The sequence below is a fragment of the Artemia franciscana genome, chromosome 13, assembly GCF_032884065.1.
Source record: "Artemia franciscana chromosome 13, ASM3288406v1, whole genome shotgun sequence".
Lineage (NCBI taxonomy): Eukaryota > Metazoa > Arthropoda > Branchiopoda > Anostraca > Artemiidae > Artemia > Artemia franciscana.
Window position 1 is genome coordinate 29,493,451 of NC_088875.1, and position 25,472 is coordinate 29,518,922.

General features: G+C 35.7%; 1 protein-coding gene across 1 annotated transcript in view; it reads left to right on the forward strand.

Annotated features, from left to right (window-relative positions):
- Positions 1-25,472, forward strand: part of LOC136034775 (E3 ubiquitin-protein ligase Su(dx)-like) — a 67,087-nt gene that overhangs the window by 14,259 nt on the left and 27,356 nt on the right. Inside the window, exons 2-6 of the mRNA XM_065716187.1 lie at positions 5,415-5,556; positions 6,999-7,279; positions 10,249-10,437; positions 13,449-13,659; positions 20,561-20,656. Of these exons, the coding sequence (XP_065572259.1) occupies positions 5,415-5,556; positions 6,999-7,279; positions 10,249-10,437; positions 13,449-13,659; positions 20,561-20,656 (919 nt within the window). The remainder of the gene's footprint in view (positions 1-5,414; positions 5,557-6,998; positions 7,280-10,248; positions 10,438-13,448; positions 13,660-20,560; positions 20,657-25,472) is intronic.

Genomic DNA, 25,472 nt, shown 5'->3' on the forward strand with positions numbered 1-25,472 from the left:
TTGGTTTGCGATTTAGGTTTTGGTAAAAAATTTCCAACATATTTTTGTAGCAGTTGTACTTTAGGACTCTGGATGGGTGGGCAGGGGGATTTTATTGCAAGTAAATGGATTGAAAATATGCCTTATTTTAGGGCTTTTGAAGGGCTGAACCTATTTTGACCCCCCGTCGTGTTACAACTTTGAGTACAGACAAATTTTGATCAACTATTTCATTCTAAGAATCTTATAATGTTATATTTTGTTTTAACTACTAGTTTATCAAACTAAAAGTATTTTGAGCTTGTCAAAGTAATGTATTACCCATAGAAGTTCCTGAGACATTGCAGATGTAGTCGTTTGACAACCTAGATGTCCATAGTGTCTTACAATTTATTTCCATGTTTCCCTCAACATAACCTGAAAGTTTCAAGTTAACACACTTAGCTGATCTTGGGATGTTGCAGATATGCCCTTTTGACAGCCTTGAAGCACATTGCATGTTTTGATATATCTCAACATGCACTGAAAGCTTCTACTTAATACCCTTAGCCATTCTTGAAGTGTAGTAGATACGCCATTTTGACAGCATACATGCATATAGTGTCTTTTGGTTTAGTTCAAAATTCCTCTCAGTTTGTCCTGAGAGTTTAAATTAAATACCCAATGCTGTTCCTGATATTTTTCTCATGTTCCCTTTTAACCAATTGGATACATATTGTAATTTTTGGTTTTGTTCAGTACTTTCTCACCATTAACTGAAATTTTCAACTCAGTACCCTTAGAGGATCCTGAGATATTGCAGACATGCCCTTTTGATAACCTGGATGCACATAAGTGACTTATGATTTGATTCAATATACCCCTCAACTTTTCCTGAAAGTTCTAAGCTTAAAACTGTTAGCTGTTCATGAATTATCGCATATATGCCGTTTTGACAAAATTGGTGCATTTTAGTGTCTTCTGATTTACTTCAATATCCCTCTCATTATTCCATAAAATTTCAACTTAATATCCTTAAAAGATTTAGATATGTTACAGGTATGCCCTTTCAACAACCAGGAAGTACATATTGTGATTTGATTTATTTCAACATGCACTAAAAATTTCAACTTAATACCCTGGCCATTCCTGAAATACTTCAAATGCACAGTTTTGACAACATGGATGCATATAGTGTCTTCTGGTTTAGATCAACATCCCTCTCAACATGCTCTGAAAGTTTCAACTAAACACCGGTAGCTGTTCCTGATATTTTGCAGATGGGTATTTTTAACCACTTGGATACATTAAGTGTTTCAATTTAGTTTAATGTTCCGTCAGCATTCCCAAAAATCTCAACAAGCTTTGCCATTTTCAGATATTGCAGATATGCCCTTTTTGACAGCCTGAATGTGCATAGTGTCTCTTGATTTAATCCAACACCCTTAACATGCTCTGAAAGTTTCAGCTTCATATCCTCAACTTTTCCTGAGACATTGCTGATAGACTCTCTTGACAACCTGCATGCACATAGTGTGGTTTGATTTTGATCAACATTCTCTGAATATTTCTTCTTAATACTCCTACCCTTTTGGAGACTAAGGATCAAAAATGCCCATCTTTCCAAGTAAAAAAAACCTATGTGTAGATGACAGGAGATCTGCATAACTTACAGCCCATGTCCTAGGGCTCTGGGGGTCTTGTCATCATTGGAGGCCTAGTTTTTGGATGTTTGACTGCTTTGAGCAAAATGGGTATATAAAAATTTTCACCAGATACCCTCCAATCACTTTGGAATCTTGACAAACACACTAGGACTTCCAATTTTCAATTAAATGTGTCTTGTCTGAAGTTTCTATGAAAACTCCTCCCCAACACAGTGGCCTGGTGAAAAAAAGGATGCATTGAAGATATATTGTTCTTCACTTAGGTAGCAGACTTACTTACTTATGTTTGTTGCTGCAAACTGTCTGATGGGATGCTGCCAGAATTTTCCCCAATACTGATTCTAATCATAATTTTAGGTGAATGTCCTGATTCTAATGCAATGCCTGATTCCTTTCTAAGATTTTTCTTTCTTTATGGCACCAATGCTAGTTCTTAGGCTTTACATATTCACATTAATAAAGTTTGAGTTAGAAATTTTCCTGAAGCAACAATTGAATATTAACATTTTGCTGCTTTCAAATTTCCAGCTTAGAAAAAAAACATGCTTAAAACTTTATCTCATGACAGGACGTTAACGCTCCTTTTCATCAGTTGTATAGGTAGAATGGACACAAATAAATCTTTGTGACTCTTTTATGTTTTGTAAATTGAAAGCTTAACTATTATTAATTAAATTTAAAGCTTAATTAACTCAAATAAAACTTGGTTAAGATTAAATAATAAAAAAAATCAATGTTTTCAACTGAAAGTAAGGAGCAACCTTAAAACTTAAAACAAACTGAAATTATTCTGTGTATGAGAGGGGTTGCCTCCATCTTCAGCACCTCGCTCTTCAAGCTAAAGTTTTTAGTACTGATTTTTTTTTTTATTCCAATGAAACGGTCAACATTTGTTTCAAGTGTCTTTCTTAAAATATTGGGGAAAAAAGTCGAACTTTAGCGTAAAGAGCGATGTATTGAGGGGATGCCCTCATATATGGAATAATTTCTGATCGTTTTAAGTTTTAGTGTCGCTCCTTACTTTCATGTGAAAAAACATTTTTTCTGATGGTTTTTAAATAATACTGGACATATGGCTCCCCCTCGTTTCATGGGAAACCCCTCCATAGAAAGCTATCCCACGTAAAATACCCCTTCCCTTCAGAAAATTTTATCTAGATAATTCTATCATTAGGAAAAGACTTTAATTTCTGATTGTTTTTGAAATCATGCCGGAAATCCCTCTTTCTGTGAAAAATTTCCCCGGAAATCCTTCTTCTCATTGAAAATTTTTCTCAGAACTCCCTTCCTCCAGTGGTAAGTTGCTCCCGCGGAAAATTCCCCTGTGGGCAATTTATCTCACAGAAGATTCCCTCTGGAGTATTTCTACTGCGAAAAATCACCCCCACGGAAAATCCTCCATGAAATTCGAAAAAAGAAGCGTGGTAGGGGGCTAACTGTCCTCCAATCTTTTTGGTCACTTAAAAAGGGCACTAGCACTTTTAATATCCGTTCAACGACACCTGAGAGAAAAAAAAGTAAACATGCATTCATGATCTTTCTTCTGACAAAAATACAAAGTTCCACATTTTCGCTGTTGGGAGCTTGAAACCTCTACAATAGTGTTCTCTGATACGTTTAATTTGATGGTGCCATTTCATTAAGGTTTCTTCACTTTTTGCGGTTGTTTTCCCTCTTTTTGGTGAAATCAGGCAATTTTTTTCAGAATTGTTGCTTTTAATGGGTAGACTTGCGTAAAACTTAAAGAACCGTGTACATTTGGAGTCAAACAGTTCGTGGTAACGAACTGTAGTAAGGAGCGACCCGGCTCAATAGTAACCAAAACTCTAAAAATGGAATTTTCATAGCTACATAAAAAGAATCGCATATTAATTCTGATTTTAAATATATAAGTTTCATTAAGTTTAGTCTTACCTATCAAAAGTTACGAGCCTGAGAAAATTTGCCTTATTTTAGTAAATGGGGGGAAACACCCCTAAAAGTCATAGAATTCTAACGAAAATCATACAATCAGATTCAGCGTATCAGAGAACCCTGTTGTAGAAGTTTCAAGCTCCTATCTACAAAAATGTGGAATTTTGTATTTTTTGCCAGAAGAAAGTTCACAGATGCGTGTTTATTTGTTTGTTTGTTTGTTGTTGTTTTTTCCCCAGGGGTGATCGTATCGACCCAGTGGTCCTAGAATCTGGCGATAGGGCTCATTCTAACGGAACTGAAAAGTTCTAGTGTCCTTTTCAACTGACCAAAAAAATTGGAGGGCACCTAGGCCCCCTCCCACGCTAATTATTTTCCCAAAGTCAATGGATCAAAATTCTGAGATAGCCATTTTATTCAGCGTTGTCGAAAAACCTTATAACTATGTCTTTGGGGACGAGTAGTCCCCGTTGGAGGGGCTACAAGTTACAAACTTTGACCAGTGTTTACGTATAGTAATGGTTATTGGGAAGTGTACAGACGTTTTCAGGGGGATTTTTTGGTTGGGGTAGGGGTTGAGAAGAGGGGTATATGTTGAGGAACTTTCCATCGAAAAATATGTCATAGGGGAAGAACATTTCCATGAAGGGAGCGCAGGATTTTCTAGCATTATTTAAAAAAAAAGCAATGAAAAAATAAATATGAAAAAGTTTTTTCAACTAGAAGTAAGGAGCAGCATTAAAACTTAAAACGAACAGAAATTATTACGCATATGAGGGGCTAACCTCTTCCTAATACCTCGCTCTTTACGCTAAAGTATTTTTAGTAATTTCAACTATTTATTCTACGGCTGTTGTGATTCTGGGGTCATTCTTAATGGATTGGGACAAAATTTAAGCTTTAGTGTAAAGAGCGAGGTACTGACGAGGGGGTGAACTCCCTCATATATGTAATAAAAACATGAGAATACAAAAGTTCGTTACGTAAGCTAATTTATAAGTTATGTATATCTTTACTAATAAAAACATTCGTAAAAAATTAAAAGTTCTAGTTGCCTTTTTCAGTAACCAAAAAATCGGAGGGCAATTTGGCTTCCTCCCCCGCTCCTTTTTTTCTCAAAATCATTCGATCAAAACTATGAGAAAGCCATTTAACCAAAAAAAATAAATATGCAAATTTCGTTTTAATTATTCCTCTGCGGAGAGCCAAAATCAAAACATGCATTGATTCAAAAACGTTCAGAAATTAAATAAAAAAAAAAAGTTTTTTTTTAAATGAAAGTAAGGAGCGACATTAAAACTTAAAACGAACAGAAATTACTTCGTATATGAAAGGGGCTGCTTCTTCATCAATGCCCCGCTCTTTACGCTAAGATTTTTTACTGTTTTAAGGAGAAGTGTTGAGAGAAAGAGTCAAACTTTAGCGTAAAGAGCGGGACATTGATGAGAAAGCAGCCCCTTTCATATACGAAGTAATTTCTGTTCGTTTTAAGTTTTAATGTCGCTCCTTACTTTCATTTAAAAAAACTTGTTTTTTATTTAATCACTATAAAAAGCCAATTCTTTGATGTATCTACTGATATCAAAGTTTTATTTTTAGAGTTTTGATTACTATTAAGCAGAGTCACTGCTTGCTTCCAGTTTGTTTTTTTTTAACACAAACTGTTTGAAAATACGCTGTGCATCCTTACTATGTCAATGATTTATGGTTTTTTGTTTTACCAAGGCAAACCTTCGGGGGGGGGGGGGGTTGACCTAGAAGAAACAATTCAATACTATGCCTAAAACTAAGAAATGATTATTGGGACTAGAAACATATATTACAAGTCAACAAGGCAGTTTTGCTATTTACTTCTTAAGGTAACGTTTTTTCTAGTTGAATATGTCAATTTGAACCAGGAGCATGTGTCCAAGAAGCCAAATGCATATGTGGAAATAGTGGTGGATAAGAAACATACAAGAAAAACAGAAAGTGTTAAAGGAGATCATAATCCAAGATGGAACGAAACACTTACTATGTAAGTTTTTAATTACGTGCCATCTATTTTCTTGTTTATGCATCTTCCTTTAGGCTATTATAACCAAATAAATAAGTTTTATTAATCATGCTAAAATTAAAACACTTAATTATCTTTCTTGATTTAAACATTTGTTAAATGGTTTGGAATCATTTCGTGTGTAGTCCAAATCTCACAGAAAATAATAACGTGAACCAGAAGTTTTTTTTTATTGGAAGATAATTACAGCGAAAACTCCTCCTCTACAAAAATACAAGGTCTTCTTTCCTATAGAACAATCTTTTAAAGTGTCAAGCTGATTGTTCAGCCAAGACTGCCCATGCCCTCCTATTATCTGTGAACAATGGGCAATTTTGACACTTTAAGCTGATGGGGCAGCCAAGGCTTAATGTGTCTGTCTTTTTTCTGCTAAAGTATGTATATGATCAATAGTCAATTGGCTAACTTTAGTGTTTATGTCCTTGGGATTGCGTTGTTCATTTTCTCCCTGTTGGTATATTTATTTGACCTTTAAATATTTTGAGCAAAATGGCTATCTTACAATTTTGATCTCATGCTTTGGATGGCTATGAAGGTGTCCAAGGGTAACAACCGCTCCTTTCATATGAAATGGATGAGGAAAAGTACATGGGGACATATTAATCTTTACTTTCTGTCTGACACTAAAACCGCATCTCTCATAAATGGGACGTAAATGTTTCCACAAGATCTAATTTCGAACTGTTATTTGCAGAGACCTTTAAGAGGAAAACGCAAAAAAAAAAAGATTAAATTGCATAGGAAGTTAAAGTAAAATAAGGTGTGTTAAACAAAAACTTCCACAAAGAAAGTAATCTGACAAAATACAAGTATTTCACTTGGTTTTTGGTTATCCACAACATTTCATTCTTTGCTGCAACACCTATTGTTTTTTTGCTTAATAACATCCAGGGCAAAGGAAAATTTTTGAAGAAGGTGTCATAAAACAAAAAATATTCGTGATAGAGTAGTGACTTCATTTAAATGCTCTGTTTTCAAAGCTTTGGTTTATTGAGATACATTGTTTGGGCTGTGAAGGGTGACAATTAGTCTTTGTTACTAATTGGTGCATTATGGATGATTTTTCATACTTACTGTACAAACAAAGTCTGCAAATAGAGCTAATCACCCAAAAACCTAAAGTGTAGGCCAGGTTGTCAAAGAATAGTAATGATTCAATGAATTTGATCAGTAAATAGAAGCAACAAGTTCAAATAAATAAAAAGATAATAAAGAGCAGGTAAAAATGAGTTATCAGAATAAAATAAAAAATCTTTTAATTTAATTACTTCCCTCAGCTACCTGTTAAAAATGTAATAAGAAAAGAAATAAATGTTTGCTTGAAACCTTGTATCGTAGATGCCTTTAAATACTGCTTTAATCATGGATGTATATGGTATTTTTATGAAGTTATTTCTGTGCAGATTGGTTACCCCATACTCGAAAATACAGATGCGTCTGCTCCATCATAGTCTTTTTCGTCGGGACACTTTAATTGGAGAAGCTGATTTAGATCTCTATCCTCTGCTTCAATGCAAAGATGGAAAGCTTTCTCTACTTCAGAAATGTTTTAATCTGGAAGGTTCTTCCATATCAAGAAACTGCCGTACAACTCTTGGTAGTCTTTTTGTGGTGCTAGATGGCATTAACATCGATATGAGCCTTGTACCAGAACCTCCTCGCTACAGTCAAAATTCTAATAATGGTAAGTATTTTTAAAATTAGCTCGTGTGCTTTTGGTAGATGAAGAAAAAAAGAGGAAGCGAATACTCTTAACTGCAATTTTTTGTGTGTACACTTCCAAGTAAAAGGTTTTGGCAACATAAAAGGGAGATAATTTTTCTGGATAAATGTTTTAAGTCTACCATTGTTTTTATTACGTTTATACGTATTTGTCCATTGCTATTGCAATAGCTCATATTTTTATTGTTAAGACTGATTTTGGTTTGCTCCTTAAATTGAATTCCTTCACCCCCTTCCACCTCAAAATGCTTTTAAATTTTATCTACACACATGTGTTAGAGGGATTGGGAAGAATCTCTTATTTTAGAGTGGCGTGAAGGATGCCCTCTCCCCTTAGAAAAGCCACTTACAGAAGTTATTAGTAGATATATAGCTGAAACTCACCGCCTCCTGTTATTACAACCAAAATACAGTGGCGACAAAATGTTTGAAGTGAAAAGGGTTAAGTCCGAAAATCTATTAATTACCCTGTTTTGCTGATTAGGGATCTTTCTAAGCTAGTCTAGGTTATAGATACTGAAAAATAAAAATGACTTATAACCTGCACAACACTCGCTTTTGTAATACTACCGAATATAAATTGTATGCTTCTTTTGTAGAATTGTCTATCCTTTGCTGAAGTCCTGGGTAGCAAACAATTTTTAAGATTAACTAGATGGAAACAAGGGTGCGTGTCAAGTATCAAGGATGCACAACTTTTAAGAATGTCTAGAGCTTTTTTGCAAATGTACGATAGTGAGCTGAGTTTAGGTCTTCATCACGATTGTGTCCGTAAATGGAGCGTAAAGCTCGTTCATCACTGCTAACTATCTCTTCCTTTATGCTCACCTTCAGTCTTGTGAGCTTCTCATATAGATTAAACGTGCTTTTAGCAATTGAACAAAAGTATGAACTTACAGAGTTCTATTACCAAGCCTATTTTCATCATATGTATTTCCCATGCACCGCTTGTTTCGGTTTTGGATTGTAAGTGTTATTATTGGGAGTTTTAACGTTCTTTACATACGCGTCCCTTTCTGTGCGAATAACTTCGATGCCCTTTGACATAAGCTTTCACTAGGCATGTACAGGAACATCGCCTCAGTCATTTTCTTTTATTTTTCGTGTTTGATAGAAATTCATCCCTGTGCATTTCAAGAAATGTATTTGCAGCAAATAACGCGTCTTTTCCGTTAAATTTCACATGTCTGCTTTAGGTCTTTTCTTTAGTTGCAGGTCCTTCATCATATCTATTAGACTTTTTAGGGAATGATTACTGGGTTTAAATAAACGGCAAGTATTGTTCAATATAATTCAAAACCTGGTTCCAATTTTTCATGCATATATATGGAGGAGAACTCCGTCATCCAAATCATTAGGATCTGGTCCTATAATGTTTTTTACTCTTGAGCACAAGTAATCTGCTTCTCTACAAGTTTCAGACAAAACTTTCGCAAGAATAGGCTTTTTGGTCTCAAGGTGAACCCAGCATCGTCAAACAGTGATAAAGGAGCAGCATATAATTCGTATTTGATTCTAAGGAATTTGTTATTCCAGTCACTATGTTTCTGACTGCTTAGAAATCTTCAAAAAAAACTGAAATTTTCAAACATTTCTCTAACCAGCAATGTCTCTTCACGGTCCTTTTTTGTCTTGAGAGCCTGTTCTTCTTGTGTGGTTTGTTTGTCAAATACTTCTTTCCTGTAAGTTCCCTGATGAGATAGTTTACTTCTTTGTAAGTAGGACCTGACGCTGCCAAACAATTTTGCTCAAGTACTGCAATTCTGTCTCTACGCGTAAGGCATCTGGATGTCTTAGGGTTTCACACGGATCACTGTTACACTGCCAGGTCAGAAGAAAACAAAACCCACAGCTTTATATAAATATAGATAATATAATCAAACTCAATAATTTTTGGCTACTGCATTTTCGGCGCGTACAAACAGCTCCTCCCATTTCATCTACCAGCAGCGATCCAGTATATATTACTTTGGAACACGTATTTTGGTAGAAACTTTCTCAAAATGCCTTTGAAACCAACTCAAGACTTTGTAATTTCTAAAAAACATCTAATAATAATATTACACTACTAATTACCGATTTTTGTTTAAGTATTGGAATAAATTATTTTAACATTAGATTCTTTAAAAGTTAACGTTACATAGGTGAAGCCCAGTATCGCGTTCAAGAGAAATCTGACTTGTCTACCCGTGGAAACAAAAATCTAATGTCGCTTACGTTTCTACTTGTTTAAATGTCCACCGGAGCAGTTGCATCTTGATCCGGCCCTGCCTAATGGTTGACATTGGGGATGATTGTGCTGTCTAAATTTATCTACAGTGATAGTGTATAAAGATATTCTTCCTATGGGCCCAGTATCTATGCCCTTAGGGACAGTCAGCATCCGTCTGCCATTAATGGTACAAATTTGACCAGTAAGGCAATACATTCTGTTGCCAATTATGAATCTTGGTATTCGCAGAAAAGTCTTCTTCAATTTTTATGATATTCAACTTTGTTTTGATTTTGTATTTCTGTATTGTAGTTTTTTTTTATATAGGTTTCAAATTTTTTCTATCCCTCTTTCATTATCTAGGAGGAAAAATAAATCGTAGAAAGACACGCCAATCACTAAACTAAGACGTTTCGTAGACTTAAACACACCCATTTCAAACACTGAAGAGTAATTTCAAAGAAAAAATATCCTTGTTGTCTTTGTGATGGGCTAATTTTATCTATATTTTCTTTTTTTGTTATTCCAATGACTCCACAGAAGGCATTTTTTTTGTTTCGTCACTAAATTTTTTTTGCTTCCTATTCCCTCCTCTGGAACGGACGGATGGATTTAGTCCATCTCGTCCATAGCCAATTTGTCAACTATCTGGGGATCTCATAAAGATTATCAGTTTTACTAGATGATAAGTTCTCTTTTTTAGTTTTTTTTTATCTTAGGCGGAGAAATAGTAAGACGAAATAGCTTGCCTAATCGTCCAATTCCCAATGGGTCTGCTTCAGGAGAAGGAAGTATTCAAGTTCGAACACATCGTTCACGGCGTTCAGATGCAACTGCAAGTGCTGTACAAGCCGCGGTTGGACCAAGTCTATCAACGCCTTCACATTCCGTTGGTGATGTAAATAGAGGTTTGTTTACTTTTTTTTTTTTTTTTTTGCATTTTCGATAAGGTGCCGACAATTAACGGTTGAATGTATCATCAATGCTATGGAAAAACTGTTCGCCTGGTGAAAGAGAAATTTTACATGCTTAAGCTTTACTGCACGTCCATGAAAACGTCCACTGTCAATCGGGACGTTGGTGTTGCCGTATCTTAACCTCTTGTATTGACTACCCTAATGAATAAATCTGTAGAAAGGAGTACTTATTAAGAATCGTCTTAATAATGAATCATTTTTTTCCTGAAGACGTAAAAAGCGATTTTTTGTTGTTGTAGGAATTAAAATCTTGCTGCCTATTATCACCAAAACTAAACTTTGATATTAAGATAAAAATTTAATTATTGCAAACAGATCAAGTAAGACATGGCGGTTGTGGGACTCGGAAAAAATCTGAATATATGAATTCCTCCCGGTATTCCATCCATATAACTCTCGTAAGTTTGGGCAGTGTCTAATTTTTGAATGTTTTAATGAAAAAAGAAAAACTTCAAAATAAGTTTCGCCTTCAGTACACCCCAAATACTAGCCCTTAGGTAGTATGAATATTTTAGGTTTGAATATTTTTCTCTGCTTGTCTCTGATAAACTTTTTTTGATTTTTTTTTTTGCCAATCATTAATAGAGCCCAAGGAATTAGTAGTTGTGAAAGGGAGTGGCGGGGCTGTGCAAAATAGTAGAAAGAGTTAAAAATGATTTTAAAAAGTTAAAGAAGAAAAAAAGAAAACAAAAAATAACTTTGACAACTTAAAAAATATGGCGCTTCGCAAAGAGATCTTGCTGTAAGTTCCTTATTCTGTGGCAACAGATTTCTGTTAAACTTGTAGCTCGGTAAATTGTGGGTCTTCCACCCTCAAGTGTTTTGGATAGTTGTACATTTGTTTACCAAATTTTTCAGATATTGAGAAATATTTCGTTAATATTTCTCTTTTGGTGAATGTATTGTCTTGACATTTTTCTGTAATTAGATTTGTAATGACAGATTTGAGAAGCGAACAAAGGTAATGAAATCCTCTTTCGAATTCTTTAAAGGCATTGTTGCATTGCCAGGTGTTCAAGGATCTGTAACGGGGTTAGAGCCTGTTCTAAAATTCTACAAAAATAAATCGTAAGAGTCACTTTAAAGGAAGACCATAGTGCTCCTGGGCCGTTTGCGTAAATTACAGTAACCTATATGGTTTGTGAGTAAAAACACAAGTGACAGAAAAAGAAAGAAAGAAAGAAAATTTATAGAGAAATGATAATAAGGAAGAACACTTAGGATGAATGTAAATTAAGCGTAAAATTTACCTTTAAAAATCCAAAGAAAGATATTAATTAATGTCTAATGGGAAATCATTCTATTTCTTTGATACCGCTACCATAAGGTTAAGTTTAAACCGATTAATTTGTAAATCCATGGAGAAATCCATATAAAAATGAAAAACAAAAGTAGAATGGGGAAAAAATATATGCTATGTAAGTAGAAAATCCATTTTTGAAGTCTATCAATTGTCCAGCCTATTATACACAAAATGACTGAGAGAATATTTCATTTTTAAAATTTATTATTAAAGATATCACATTAATGTGAGTATTTTGATTATATTAATCATTGAAACTGAACTTCATAGTATATGAAAAAAGAAATTATTTAGCTCACTCTTACATCCTTTTGAAATGCCTGATAGATTCTATGTTGCTTCTTATCTAATTAATTTCGATTGCGTAGATACTATCTCGAAATCCTTGGGAGTGACTAAACTTTCCTTGTAAGGGTTTTGATTAGGCAGTTTTTTTCTTTTTTTACATTGTCCCTCATCTTTACGATCGACTTTTAATTGCTCTTAAGCCCATCTATGCTGTCGCTCGAAATTTTGTGGATCATATCGACAGATTAATATATTCTTAATATAATACCCTTTTTATGCTCTTTCTTAAACTGGTGCAACCCCCTTCCCCTAATAAAGTCGTATTTTTGCCTGGATCTACCTAGAAATGTTTATATTTATATAAGAGGTTAATGAATGAAATTTTTAAGAAGCCAAATTCTGTATCCTAGCATTCTATATTATATATTCTTAGCGTGTAAAATTTGTTACAACTTATATCACGTACATTTGTTGTTTTTTTCGGGGGGGGGGGGGGAGTGTTTGATGGATTGAATTTTTGGTAATTTGATTCTAAAAAAAGGCTGACTTGCTAATGAGAACAAAAAATTGTAAGTACCAATTTTTGTGCTAAATTCAAAAACTAATCTATTGAATGAAGCTCTAAAAATTTAGTGTGTTCAGAACGGAAAAATATAAAAAAGATTGTTGCCCGAATTTCTCATGAAATAATTTGATGACATAAGACAACCGTCATAAAGAATTAAACCATTTTGCTCTGTAGTCCAAAACACCCAAATCTCGAAAAAAAAAGAACGAAAAACAGTGATCCTTGAAAATTATCACACAAATTAGAATGAAGGGGTAAAATGTCGCTTTCTTTTTAAGTCAAGATATAAATTTCAATTGGATGCATAATTTAACACAAAAATGTAAAAGGTATCACTGGAAAAAATAGCGGAGATAGGGTAAAATGGATCGGAAGGAAGTTGTTTAACATGGATATAAAAGTCTTGCTTGATAATTTTCGAACAATCATAGCAATAGTAAAAAAACTGGCAAGCTAGTGTAGAGAAAAGCAATAAGTTTTTTCTTTGTTATTTGATTTTAGGAGCAAACTAAGGTTAGTTATCGTCTGTTTCTACCCATAAAAATGTATTCCTCGAAAGATAGCTCATGTCTTGATCTCCCTGTTATGTCCAAGTTGTAAGAAATTTTCAACTTGTTTTGATAAAAGCAGCAATGTTTGTATGGTGCTTAAGGTTTAAATTTTCATCTCATCTCATCATCACAAGCCAGCAATTTGAGCTGTAATTTTTTACAGAATGATTAACTGCAATAAACACTTCTGATTTAATTCATTCTAATTGTCCTTTTTCATGGTTTCTTTCAGGTGGACCATCGTCTCAATCACTTACAAATCGAACAGTGTTATTAACTGCACCTCCCTCCAACGTGAATCCCAACAGTTCAGAGCCGGTTGGGAACGGGGCGATTCCGTTGCCCAATATGGCAGTAGCATCGTCAACAACAGCTATTACTTCTTCGGCAGCAACTGGAGATTCAAACCCAACGCCTTCTTCAGAAGAGCCGTTGCCTCAAGGGTAAGTTTAATTTTTCTAGAAACTTTGGATTTTAATTGAGACAATTTTCATGATACGCTGATTGGAAATAACTTGAAAATGAGGAAAAAAGCAAAGATAAAGAAAAGATAGAAAAAGGAGAAGGCAACAATAGAAAATTATCTACAGCCTCCCCCTCTAAGAAAAAGGAAGTTTAATGTACTAATGCTCATGTTAAAATATACGCATTTACAGGTATAATATAGGTAGACCACCTTTCAGTATCAGAATATCTTTCCGAAGAGAGGGAGGGGTAGTGGCTCTACATTGAAAAAAAAAATCATTTTTGTCAGTATCCCTAGGAGGGATTAATTGGATAAATCTCTTCAAATTAATATAAGCGAAATACCAATTAGAGTTGGGAAGGCTATTTCTTTTTGTCTGGCATTGATATCAGACAGAACTCATGTTGTTATATATCTAATATGCCATATGTGTTATATCTCAACAGACATTTTGAGAATTGTCGATCTGTCTTTTCATTTTATTATTTCTATTATAATATTAGCCATACAAGTTACTGTTGACTTTCCCCCATCGTATACTGAAGTAAATAACAATAATATAAAGAGAATGAAAAATGGCAGCATTTGAGCGTATATTTTAAATTAATACAAACAAAAACCAACTAAAATAGGGTACTTTGTATCTTTTTGGCCATCTATGGCGCCGAACAGGATTTATTTACTTAAATATCAAACATGTCAAACTAGACCTGTGACTTAAATTGCTGGGTGTGCAATTTCTGAAGATGTTTTTGAAGGAAACTAAGCGTTTGCTGCTGTCCGTAAAAAGACGGTGTTGAAACTAGGAAGTTAATTTATTCTGTTTCTTTGTTGAATTAAAAGAAAATAAGGGGTAGGATTTAAGCGAAGTTGATATATGCTCCTTCAAGTTTCATGGGTTCAAGCAGCTGAAATTTACCTACCCAAATAGCTATATAAATCCTAGTAATAATTGACATATTTGGAGTTTGCAACTGGGGAGCATCGGAAGCTCGATTGTTCGAAGTTGACTCCTCTGATTATTGTCAAATGAGTTCCTTCAACTGCTCGAATATCTTTATGGCAGTGTATAGTTCGCAATTCTCAGCAAGTTTATCTAAGGATAATATATATATATATATATATATATATATATATATATATATATATATATATATATATATATATATTTATATATATATATATATATATATATATATATATATATATATATATATATATATATAAATATATGGGTTTTGGATACGTTATATTATCACTGGTAGAACGTGATTAGGGTTTGGTCTGAACAGATATCTCATATAAGCAGGTTTTTAGTTTTCCATTGGTGGTGTCAAGAGTAGAGAATACATCGACGGTAAAAACGGCAGTGCCCTCTGTCTGACAAGCAACTTCAAAAGGGGGGACGTCATTCATGCTGGAGGTAGGGAGAAGTTGAAATAAACTCATGCGAGATGGGGGGGGCATTGGTGATTTAAGTTCCTTTAGGATATTAAGCATCCTAGCTCTTGCATTTGGTGAACGGGGGTACAAGGTGAAAGTAAAACAGGTGAGTTTAAAGAATTTACCTGTATGGATGATATTTTCTTAGAGGAGCAGTCCGGACAACACCAGCTCTCACTCCAGTTAGTCGTATTAATTTTGGCACACTTTTCCGCTCCTGCATGGAACGAGCAATTGCACCCTCCACATTTCGCAGAATTCGAAAAGACTCTCAGCCTACATTCGGGACAAACTAGTCTTTGTCTAACCATCTTTTTTTAAGAGGTTAATGGTCCGAAAGATAAAATTTGTTCACCGAGCAATAACCAAAATGCTCACAGGTTGGATTCGAGATGGAGACTGAAGACTCATGTGTTCCGGAAGACTATCGAAGAACCGAGGAATCATTCCTCTCGGCAAATCGTTTCGTTGTACAACTTCTTCTATGTGCAGCCAATCAGTATAGATGACGTAGAGAAAATTGAGACAGAAAAGAAGATGACAAAACACGTACTTGATAAAATATACCCTGACGCGCTAGCTTACAGTCGGCCTGGAAGCTTTGGCTATTAGGCTGGAAGTCGCCCTTGTGTTTGGAGACTACAAAACTTTTAAAGCGAGACACAGTGAAGGTAGAACGCTAGTTTATTTCAGACAATTCTGTAGTTTATGATGTGACTGTCACAATTCAACGCGTTAAACCTCCTATCCACTTGCTTTATTATAAGTTGAAATCGATAGTGGAAGTATTTGCCGGGAAGTTTTTCGGCAAAGAGTACCTCTAGCATTGCAGAATAATTGACTATTTTAACGTTGCCTTTCAGAAATCTTTACGCTCCACTTCCAGGTGACATTGTCAGTGAAGCGGTACGGAAATATGTCAGAAGCATCGACAAATTTTTACAGAATTTTTTTTTATGGCACTTGGTATTAACCAATTTGGAAAAAATAGAAAAATGAAGTTTTTTTAACTTACGAACGGGTGATGGGATTTTAATGAAATTTGATGTTTGGAAGTATATCGTGCCTCAGAGCTAAATCCTGACCAGATCCGTTGACATTGGGGGGAGTTGGAGGGGGGGACCTACATTCTTGGAAAACGCTTAGAGTGGAGGAATCGAGTTGAAACTTGGTGGGAAAAATAATCACAAGTCCTAGATACGTGATTAACATAACCGGAACGGATCCGCTCTCTTGGGGTAGTTGGGGGGGGGGGGGGTAGAGAGTTAATTCTGAAAAATTAGAAAAAATGAATTATTTTTAACTTACGAACGGGTGATCGGATCTCAATGAAATTTGATATTTAGAAGGATATCGTGTCTCAAAGCTCTTATTTTAAATCCCGACCAGATCTGGTAACATCAGGGGAGTTTGGGGGGGGACCTAAAATCTTGGAAAACGCTTAGAGCGGAAGGTTCGGGATGAAACTTGGTGGGAAAAATAAGCAGAAGTCCTAGATACATGATTGACATAATCGAAACGGATCTGCTCTATTTGTGGGAGTTGAGGGGGGGGGGGGGTTAATTTTGAAAAATTAGAAAAAAGGACGTATTTTTAACTTACGAAGGAGTGATTGGATCTTCATGAAACTTAATATTTAGAAGGATCTCGTAACTCAGATCTCTCATTTTAAATTCCAACTGGATTCAGTGTCATTGTGGGGGGCAGTTGGGGAGGGGGACCGGAAATCCTAGAAAATACTTAAATCGGGGAGATCAGGATGAAACTGGGTGGGAAGAACAAAAACAAGTCGAAGATACGGAACTGACATAACCGGACTGGATCCGCTCTCGTTGGTAGAGTTGGGGGAGGGGGATAATTCGGAAAAAATAGAAAAAATGAGGTATTTTTAACTTACGAACAGGTGATCAGATCTTAGTGAAATTTGATATTTATAAGGATCTTGTGATTTAGTGTTCTTATTTTAAATCCCGACCAGATACCCTGACATTGGGGGGAGTTGGAAGGGAAAACCGGAATTCTTTGAAAACGTGGAAATTGGGGTATCTTTATCTTACGAATAGGTGATCGGATCTTAATGAAATTTGATATATAGAAGGATCTTATGTCTCAGATGCTCCATTTTCGACTCGAATTGGATCCGGGGACATAGGTGGTTGGAGAGGGGAAGCAAATTTTGGAAAACGCTTAGAGTTGAGAGATCGGGATGAAACTTGATGGGAAGAATAATCACAAGTTGTAGATACGTGATTGACATGATTGGAAAGGATCCGTTCACTTTGGGGGAGCTGGGGGGTGTTAATTTGGAAAAATTAGAAAAAATTGAAGTATTTTTAACTTAAGAACGGGCGACCGGATCTTAATGAAATGTGATATTTGGAAGAGAATCATGTCTCAGAGCTCTTATTTCAAACCCCGACCAGATCTGTTGAAATTGCGGGGAGTTGGAGGGGGAAATCAGAAATCTTGAAAAACGCTTAGAGTGGAGGAATCGGGATGAAGCTTGGTGGGTAGAATAAGCAAATGTCATAGATACGTGATTGACGTAGCCGTACTGGATTCGCTCTCTTTGGTGGAGTTAGGGGTGGGGTTCAGTGCTCTGGTGAGTTTGGTGCTTCTGGACGTGCTAGGACGATGAAAATTGGTAGATGTGTCAGTGAGCTGCACAAATTGAATTGAAAAAGTCCTTTTCCTTGATTCGACCATCTTGGGGACTGAAGGGGAAAGGAAAAATTAGAGAAAATGAGGTATTTATAACTTACAAGTGGGTGATCGGATCTTAATGATTTTTGATGTTTAGAAGGACCTCGTGACTCAGAGCTCTTATTTGAAATCCCGACCGACATAAAGCCTCTGATTTTCCTTTTAAATCAGTCTATTGATTCTTAGAATTTTGATAGAGGTCATATCATATGAGCTCTTGGCTCTTCCGGCCTCGTCACAAGTGCCATATGAGCTCTTAGCTCTTGTTGCTAAGAGTGAGGGATCACTTCAAGGGCGCAGCCAAATGTTTGGTAAAGAAGATGCGGATGACAGATTTGTCACTATTTGACTCCCTGGTGCCAGGAAAGTTGTCCAGCGTCCAGAGGGTATGTTAGATATTTCAGAACTATTACCCGTGAAAGGCTGGAGCCAGGCCTATACGCAATAAACGTAAACTGCTGGACCTAGAGAAAGCATCTCTTTGTAGTAGTGACGAATAAGAAGCAGAGAAAAAAAGCAATAGAAGTAGCTAGAAATTAGAAAGAAAGAAGAAGCTATTAACAGGCCCAGAGAAATTGAAGAAAGAAACGAACAATTGAAAACTTGTAAAATAAATAAATTGAGAGGCGAAAAGCTGCTTTTCCTTCAGCACAGAAACTTCCAGATATGTTACTTGAAGCTAGATTTGATGATAGATTCATTTGACTTGAAACTGGCCAAAACAATGTTGGGATCGTGTATACTAAAGGAGAAGAAAAAGAGCATCATAAAACTGTTCATTCCGCTAGAAATCGAGTCGAGAAACGAAAACAGACTTTGATCGATTGTTTGGTCAAAAAGCAAAAAAAAAGTGGTTTCATTTCTATATTATATGTTGTATTCAAGCATGTTTTTCTAAAAAAAATTTCCCATTCCAATTAAACGAAAAAAATTGGCAAAAAAAAAATAAAAGTCAGAAATTGGCCATGAATGGTCATCACGGTGACACGGTGAAAAAGTTGAAAATCGACATTTAGAAATTGGCAGTTGATCACTTTTTTGCGTTTTTTTCTTTAAAGCCACTAAATTCTTTTTTCTTTTTTTATCTCCGCATATTTCGTGCATCTTCAATATTAGATCAAATATCTGAAACTTTTAATAAAAAATAATTGGTTTCCACTGAAATATCTAAAAATCTTTAGAGAAGAGGGCGTCAAAACCGTCCACAAACATTGGTTTTGTTCATTTTTTGCCTAGTGAATAAATGAAAACATTACAAAGACGTTGAACATTGTTGAGGCTAACAAGGCCAATAGGCTTTCATTTAACCAATCACAGAACAAACTCGTTGTTGTACGGTTCCAAGAATAAGCTAAAATGTAAGCTTACTGTTAGGATGAGCTATGCCTTGAAAGTGCGACTCACTTTTGTACCTGGATTTCCTTATTTCATCCATGTTGAAGTACACTTGGTTGTCACTGATTCACCATTTCTGTTACCATTTTTAGAAGTCGTACGGATTATGCGCTCCCTACGAAAATGGTCTGAACTGTTTTTTCCTTGCCCAGCTTTATAGTGCTGCTGACACCTCTTCAGCTCTTACCCCTGACAACCTTCTGGAAAGTTTTCACGACCACGAATAAGACGACCATAAGAGGCGAACTCTGTTGATATACCAAGATTCTTGTACGACTCCCCGTGTGGTATAGAAGTAGTGGCAAATCAAAGAATTACCACATTACAGAACCCTTCCCAGCTATTGAAAGAAGAATTAGACAATGTCTGAGCTGATGTGATTAAATCGAATTATTCGTGAACTAGTGTGACTTTGAAATATGATAAATTGCGCTTCATTTTTCTTATTATTTTTCTATATTCCGTCCTTCTATTTTTGTATGTATATATTTTTCTGTTTATTTATATTCTTTCTAACGGGTTATCGATCAGTAAGAGTAATAATCTGATCTACAGCAAAACCTGCGGTGGGATTACCACCTAACACATTGACAAATCATTGTTCCATGCCACCCTGTTCGAAGTTCCTGCTCTGGCCGTCTCCTATGGGATCTCTAGATCATTTTTAAAGCCTTATCACTATTCAGCGTGGCTTTCTAAGTATTCACGTGGTATTCTGTGTCCACCTTTGAAAAACTTCCGAGTAAAACAAAAAATGGAAACCCGACATGAAATCTGAATATTCTAGAAATGGATGAAAATGTAAGTTTAAAAGTTCCGACTCAGACCAGCATTAAAGAAGGTCATTTTTGTTTCTTCTATGTCTGCCACAAAATTAGTCAAAGATAAATGCACTTATGGGCTTCGAATACGCTTCCTTTATTGTCGCTTGGCATTTTTCTCAATAAATTGCTTTTTTTAATAGATCATCTTGACAAAAATGAGGTCAACAGTTACCTCTAGAATGTTTTAAGTATAATCTGCTGATGAATTATCCCCTAGCTATCAGGCATATTAGAATTCATTCATAAATTATCATAGTTGACATAGCTCAATCTACCATGCCTTTCAAAAGTGGGATCAACCATCTTTGGGCATTATCAGAATATTTTGGAAAATTAAGTCACTTGAAAGAGATATATTATTTTGATACAAAATTTTATTTATTATTTGTTTCTTCGGGCGGGGGCTGAGAATTTATTGCTGCCAGCTCATTTCAAAGGTGGAAAACTGTTCCGTCAATTAACAAACTACGCTATTGTACTAAGCTAACTGTTTAACATGCTCGTATTTTTCAGATGGGAGATGCGATACGACAAATATGGCCGAAAGTATTATGTTGATCATTCTACGAGAACAACTACTTGGGAAAGGCCGCAACCGCTTCCACCAGGGTTTGTCTATTTTCTTTGTATGTTAATCCAGGAGACTTTTGAATTGCCCCCCACAAGCACGATTGCCGTCCATATCGATTTACCTCTTAGGGTGATTTTCTTCTGTGAGTTTTTTTTTTGTACAAAGTTTTCTTTTATTTCTTGGTGGATTTTTTGCTGTATGGTTTAGTCTTTATGTATAATTTCTAGGATTTTTAGCCAGCCTAGGTGAGATTTATATCTATATATATATAAATAAGTTGTTTGTGTGTCTGTGTGTCGAGTGACGTCATGTTTGTCGACTGACGAAATTACAGACCGGGACATCGGGACACAAATGACGAAAGGGACATAGGGAATATAAATGACGGCCGGGACACTCAAAGAGAAAGCGACCGGGACACAAGGAATGTTCGATTAGCAATCACCATCAACAAAGCACCGGGACACAAATGACGACCGGGACACAGGGAATATAAATGACGACCAGGACACTCAAAGAGAAATCACAGACCGGGACACCGGAACACAAATGACGACCGGGACAAAAATGACGACCGGGACACAGGGAATATAAATGACGACCGCGACGCAGGGAAATAACAACAACGGGGACGCCGGGGGGCACCGGGGGATATATAAATGACGACGGGGACGCAGGGAATGTTCGATTAGCAATCACCATTAACAAAGCTCAAGGGCAATCATTAGAATAATGAGGTATAGATCTGAATACAGATTTCTTTTCCCATGGACAATTATATGTTGCATGTTCAAGAGTCGTTAAACCTGACAATCTATTTATATGCACAAACAATGGGACAGCCAAGAATGTTGTATATTCTAACTATTACTATATAACTAACTGTTGTTTTTTATTTAACTATTACGTATTTAAAAATATATATATATATATATATATATATATATCTATCTATATTCGCAGGTGGGACACAGGGACACAACTACAATGGCGCGTAACGACTTACGCGCGCGGGGGGGCTTGGGGGGGGGGCGAAGCGCCCCCACGTGCCACCCCAACAGTTAGTCTCTTAAAAAAGAAACGCGATAATTTTCCAAAATGAAAATTTTCAAAAAAAAAAACTGGAATGTAAAATTGTGAAATTAAATGTTCAAAAGACTGAAAATTAGTCGGGTTATATTGATTAAAGCTAAAAATAAGGAGTGATTTTAGCGTGTTTGTACCTTTCATAATTTGGATCTTTTTGGTCCCCAAAGATTTGCTCTCAGGTCAGTATTTTTTGTGTTTTTAATTTTCATTTATGTTGGCTTAGAAAGATATTATCATTAGTTGGCTGCATAATAGTCCTACCTAATTCTAGCAAAGTTCCGTGAAAACAATAAATGGTAAAAAATTCTTCCAAGTACAATCCTGATGGACTCGCTTTTAAGCGTTGATTAGGACATAAAAGTCTAACTAATGATAACTGAAATTTCCTTTTATTTATAACTTTCAATTTTGTATGACGGTTTTAAATCCGAACAAATTCCGGAAAAAAGCCTTGAAAATATGTTTTTCTAGTCCAGAACCTTTTTCAAACCATTCATAGATTTCTTAAATTGTGTTCGTCATAGGTGAATTAAGCTAATAAGACTGCTGGCTTCTATTTAGTCGACTTATATTAGATTTTCGGTTGCCATCTTTCGATCTTATACAATACTACCTGCTTTAATATTCAGTTTCGTTCCTTTAAGATATTTGATTTAGACTTCTTACTCTATCTAAATGTATTACCTGCCAAAATTAAGCTAAAATGGACAGTAGAGTGTGAAAAAAAAGTAAACCACAAAGTATCGTTTACGCGCAACTGTTATCATCATGCTGATCCTTCGTTTTAACAATCAAGAAAAAGTTGTCCAGAAAATTTATCTACTGGTTCATTCAGATGAAATAGTTTTTTTTTTGCCAAAGACCCTTAAAGATTGAAAGGGAAGCTGTTCAGGCGTCCTTTATTATTTAAATTTAATAAGGTATTATTTAATTATGGTGCATTTTGAAAATCGTTTTCATTTGAGGTAGTCTTGCTTTAACTGATATTATGCATCTCAGTTACCAATTACTGTTGTTCTATCTATACTTTGTAGATAGATATAGGTATATAGATATAAGTATAGATAAGATTATCTATACTTGGGACAATTTTTTTTGTTTGCCTCCAACTCCCGCATCCTCTGTGATTAGGAAACAAAAATTTCTAAGCATCTTTTGCATTAACTCAGAAAGTTATCCACAAGGTATAAACTGGAAGCTCATCCAGTTTTTAAGGAAATGCATTAATTTCACAACCCCCTATTTTGTCCCAAGTATGGAGTGGGGCTCTATAGATGGGATAAATAGTAACCATACTTGGGACAGACCCTAATATGTCTTCTTGATACAAAGCCTAGCTAGTTAATAGAGATAATGGAGTAAAACTATAAAACAGAAAGAAAGAAGCACAAGTGTGTAAAACAAGGATTAAGGAAAACACTGTCCGTGTGTTTACAGTATATCAAATTCAGATTGATCAAGAAGAAATACAACTGTCCTCCTTGTCTTGTAGTCTGTCCTGAAGGCTCAATGTTTAGCAAGATAGTTGTGATAATAGTGAAACTATGTCAGTAGGAGCAAACTTCATGAATGGAGCAATTTGTCATTTTTTAAGTTTTGAAATGATTTCACAAACACCATTGGTAAAAAGTTTGCTCTTTTTTTTTTTTTTCTCAAGAACCAACACAAAGTCGCCAAAATTTAAAGCAGAAAAAGGAGGGCTACTCTCAACTGAAAGTCCTTCCTTTGGATCTGATTCATTGGCTCCTTAAGCATCTTCCAAGACTGAAGCCTCTTTTGGCCTGCTGTTACTTTCAATGAAAGGTGATTTCTTATCATATTTGGATCTTACACAAGGTTTTGTAAAAGCCTCTTTCACTTTCATAGCTATTTGAAACATGCTTACCCCTCAATCGTTTCTTCTCTGGAGTATCCATCAGTATTCTGCAGACTGATTTTGTTCGACCTCTCGACGTTGCCTTTCTCGGACAAGCTCATGGATATGTCCTTATCATAACAGGTGAAACTTTCCGGATTGAAGCGCAGGCGAGTTATGTGTGTTGAGAGGCTACACCTCCCCCTTATTCTGGATTTAAGGAAGTCATATCTTCATCTCTTGGCTCAGAAGCAGGCTCACCCAATGTTCCGGTCAGTTACAGTTGATGGCAGAAAGTCATCAATAAATGCGTAAATAACTGTTGTTTGAAAACTGCAGTGATGTTTGATGTGGTGAATAAAAGGGGATAAGCAACGCAATGAAACTGAGGAATTTTATACAGAGAAACTACAACCAGCTCTGTTATAATGAGATCTCAGAGAGCAGAACTGATACGGGAGATTTGTGATTATCCAGGCTGTACAGTGGAGACAACGTGATGAAGAAACTCAATGAACATTGAAGCTGCAGTTCAGCCACTGTAATCAACGCAAGCAACAGCAACAGTTGAGCCCCTAATGTCATCCTTGCTTTTGTCTTTTTTTGGGGGAAGATTAGTATTGGTGGAATTGAACTTCCAGGTGCTGAAACTCAGGCAAGAATTGTCACAATCTGTCCTCTATCTGCAAAAGTTGCTTTTCTAACTTGACGTATTCCTATCTTAGCAACAATCTTGATTGGCCTTTGTACAGTGGTCAAGGCACTGTTATCCATATTCCATATACTTTGGGGGAAGAAAGCATATTTGGTCAAAATATAACATAGCTTGGAGAAGAATATGCTGACATTGTAGCAGTTGAAATTTGTACCCCTTGAGAGGCTAGTTGCTTGAGGTTTTCTGTGTGAAAGGTCTTGATTTTGTGATGTAATCCATAATAAAATTTCTTTCCAGCTCTTTTCTTGCCATCCCCACTTGAATAATACAACAATCTATTGTTTTCTTGTATGCTCATAGGCTAACTCATAAAACTTCCAAGATGTCAAGATATCTTATCATGTCAGAGCAAAATAACTCTGGATATTTCACATCTGTTTATAGTTGCCATACAAAGGACATGTCCTAAGTACCAACGTTATATCACCAACAAGTATTGAACCAAACCTTGTCACTGAAATAATTCAAGTTTAATCTAAAATGGTATAAAGAATTCTTCAGACCCACCAAATCTATTTCACAACGGACTAATGAATAAGTAACTGAAACTAGACCTACGTTGCCCAGGCAACGTGAAGTGTTTCGGCAACCTTTGTCCGGCTTCGCCGACTAAAGTGTTGCGAAAGCAACACTTTGGTTTTGTTTCTTCGCTATTGATCAGTAATCACATGATCAAAGGCTATTCCTCAGCGTTGAAAACACAACGACAAAATAGTATCGAAAGAAGGGACTAAATTGACTTTGCAGCCAGTTGAACTTTATCCTTTTCAATCGTAGACATCGTGACGGATGAAAACTTGGAACAATATCTTATATAATCTAGTTGGTATTATAAAGCTATCCGTAACTTTTCAGGATTAAAATACCATAGGTGACACTAATTACTACGAAACTACCTCATTGTTTTACGTTATCGTTTGTACCCGTTGTGAAAACACTTAATTCTGTCAGATTTAAAGAGATCGAATACAATGTGCACCAATTTGCACAAATTCCTAGCCCAGAGTGAACAGATTCTTACTTACAAGTCCCTCTCCCATGATAGACGTCAAGTTCACTGGAAACAAATAAATGGGTACACCAACTAGCAAAAGTTGCAAACCCCTCATCGCTGAAGATGATTGTAGCCCAACAGCCACTTATTACTTACAAGTCCCCTACATGTCTTACCACTGGAACCAAATTGGTTTAACCA